At 45.7% G+C, this 2,500-nt stretch overlaps 1 protein-coding gene across 1 annotated transcript in view; it reads right to left on the reverse strand.

Moving 5' to 3' along the window:
* Positions 1-2,500, reverse strand: part of LOC113804923 (patatin-like phospholipase domain-containing protein 2) — an 11,112-nt gene that overhangs the window by 668 nt on the left and 7,944 nt on the right. Inside the window, exons 4-6 of the mRNA XM_070126897.1 lie at positions 1,859-2,050; positions 1,144-1,250; positions 1-147 (exon numbers count right to left, since the gene is read on the reverse strand). The exon at positions 1-147 is cut by the window's left edge and continues 668 nt beyond it. Of these exons, the coding sequence (XP_069982998.1) occupies positions 1-147; positions 1,144-1,250; positions 1,859-2,050 (446 nt within the window). The remainder of the gene's footprint in view (positions 148-1,143; positions 1,251-1,858; positions 2,051-2,500) is intronic.

The raw sequence follows: 2,500 nt of genomic DNA on the forward strand, positions 1-2,500 counted from the left end.
AGGCACTGGTTCAGGGACCGGTTCAGGGGTCGGAGGTCGCCGGTCTCGTCCCTCGGGCAGATCTCGAACTCGCCGGAAAAGGCGTTGATGCTCACGATCGTCGGGCCTTTGAGCGGCATGTTGTTGCTCATGCCTCCGTCGATGTACCTTCGGGGGTGGGGTGGGGTGGTTGGGGTGGGGTGGGTGGGTGGTGGGGGTGGGGTGGTGGGTGGGGTGGGTGGGTGGGTGGGGGGTGGGGTGGGTGGGTGGGTGTTGGGTGGGGTGGGGTGGGTGGGTGAGTGGGGGTGGGGTGGGTGGGTGGGTGGGGGTGGGTGGGGTGGGTGGGGGGGGGGGGGGGGGGTGGGTGGTGGGTGGGGGTGGGTGGGGTGGGGGTTGGGGGGAGGGGTGGGGGTGGGGGGTGGGTGGGTTGGGGGTGGGTGGATAGGGGGTAGGGGGGAAGAAGAAGAGAAATTGGGCTTTGAAGTTTTTCAAGTTGCTGTGTAAAAGCAGAGTGATATCTATCTATCTGTCTGTCTGTCTTTCTGTCTATCTATCTGTCTGTATATCTGTCTATCTGTCTGTCTGTCTATCTGTCTTTCTATCTGTCTGTCTGTCGGTCTATCTGTCTGTCTGTCTATCTGTCTATCTATCTGTCTGTCTATCTTTCTATCTATCTATCTATCTATCTGTCTCTCTCTCTCTCTCTCTATATATATATATATATATCTACCTATCTCTCTATCTATCTACCTATCTCTCTCTCTATCTACCTATCTCTATATCTATCTACCTACCTCTCTATCTATCTACCTACCCATTTATCTATCTAGCTATCTCTCTATCTATCTAGCTATCTCTCTATCTATCTACCTACCTATCTATCTACCTATCTATTTATCTATCTGTATAAATCTGACGACGTCGTAAGATGAACACAGAAAGAAAATATAAAGTAAAGCAACGTAAAATTCCTTCAATCATATTTATCAACCAATATTTTAAATCTTATTTATTTTGATTAATCCATTAAATAATTAGTTAATCAATTTCTTTATTTATTCATTATTTTTTTTTTGTATACCATCTCCCAACCAAGTAATCGACTCTTCAAGTTTTGAACATTTCTTTTAAAAATTCTTCAACGATTACAGTGTAGCCACATACCTGCGACCGTTGAAGATCGGAGCAGTGTAGCCAGAAAGGCAAGGCAGGAAACAGCAGCAAAGGATGGCTCGAATCAACTCATCTCTTGTAGAATATTGGCTTATTACCTGAAAGGCACAGCACGCAGGTTAAAAGGATTATGGTTTATTGTTCTGTCGTGTATATATTTATATAGATAGATAGATAGATAGATAGATAGATAGATAGATAGATAGATAGATAGATAGATAGGTAGATAGATAGATAGATAGATAGATAGATAGATAGATAGATTGATAGATAGATAGATAGATAGATAGATAAATAGATAGATAAATAGATAGATAGATAGATAGATAGATAGATATGTATGTATGTATGTATGTACACACACACAGACACACAGACACACACACACACACACACACACACACATACATATATATCAAATGGATTCATATCACTTGCTTTTAGATTAACCTGTGTATGGAACAAATTTTCTCTGCAAATTTACGTATTCATACCATTTATCTATTTCTACCATTTATCTACCAATGTTTTTTTATCAATACCCTCATAAAAAAAAAAAAACATTTCTTATAACTCCTCATAAATAGGGTCATCCTCTCCTCAAGACCCCCCCCCCCCCCTCGGAAATATTAGAGACAGGACCCCCCCCCGAAACATCAGAGACAGGACCCCCCCCCTCCCGACAGGACCCCGACAGACCACTCACCTCATTGGTCAAGGTCGAAGCTTTGGTGAGCGACAGGAAAACCCTCCCCGACGCCCTACGGTGAGCGTCCTCCGGCAGGATCTTGAGCAGGGACTCCATCAGCGGTTCCTCCAGCCTGTAGAAGGGGTTGAGGGCGCCCATGAAGGTCTTTCTCACCACCTTCGCCTCCTCCAGCAGGATGCGACGGACGTGCTAAGAAAACGTGGATGTTTGAGCGTTGCTGGTGTTAAATTGTGGGTGTTATGGTGATGTATGAGATTATAATCCAAAAATACATCCATCTTTACATCTTAATCTTTCTATTCTCTCTATCCCATCTCCCTTCGTGTCTCTTGCGTCCCCCATACACCCTACTTTCCCCCACAGATCTGGAAGTTCACCCCATACCCATCTATATACCTACCTATCTATCTATCACACCCACTTACTTACCAATCCCTCCCCTTCCTCCCTTCGTCCACCCTCTTTCCCCTCGTCCCCCCTTGCACCCCCTACTTTCCCCACAAGTTCACCCCGCACCCATTTATCTAGCAATCCTCCGCCATTTTCCATTTTTCCTCCTCCCCTACCTCCCTTCGTTCTCCCCCATTTTCGATTCTTCCTCCTCCCCCACCTCCCTTCCTCTCCCCTTCACCCCCTACC

This window comes from Penaeus vannamei, chromosome 11 (genome assembly GCF_042767895.1).
Source record: "Penaeus vannamei isolate JL-2024 chromosome 11, ASM4276789v1, whole genome shotgun sequence".
Lineage (NCBI taxonomy): Eukaryota > Metazoa > Arthropoda > Malacostraca > Decapoda > Penaeidae > Penaeus > Penaeus vannamei.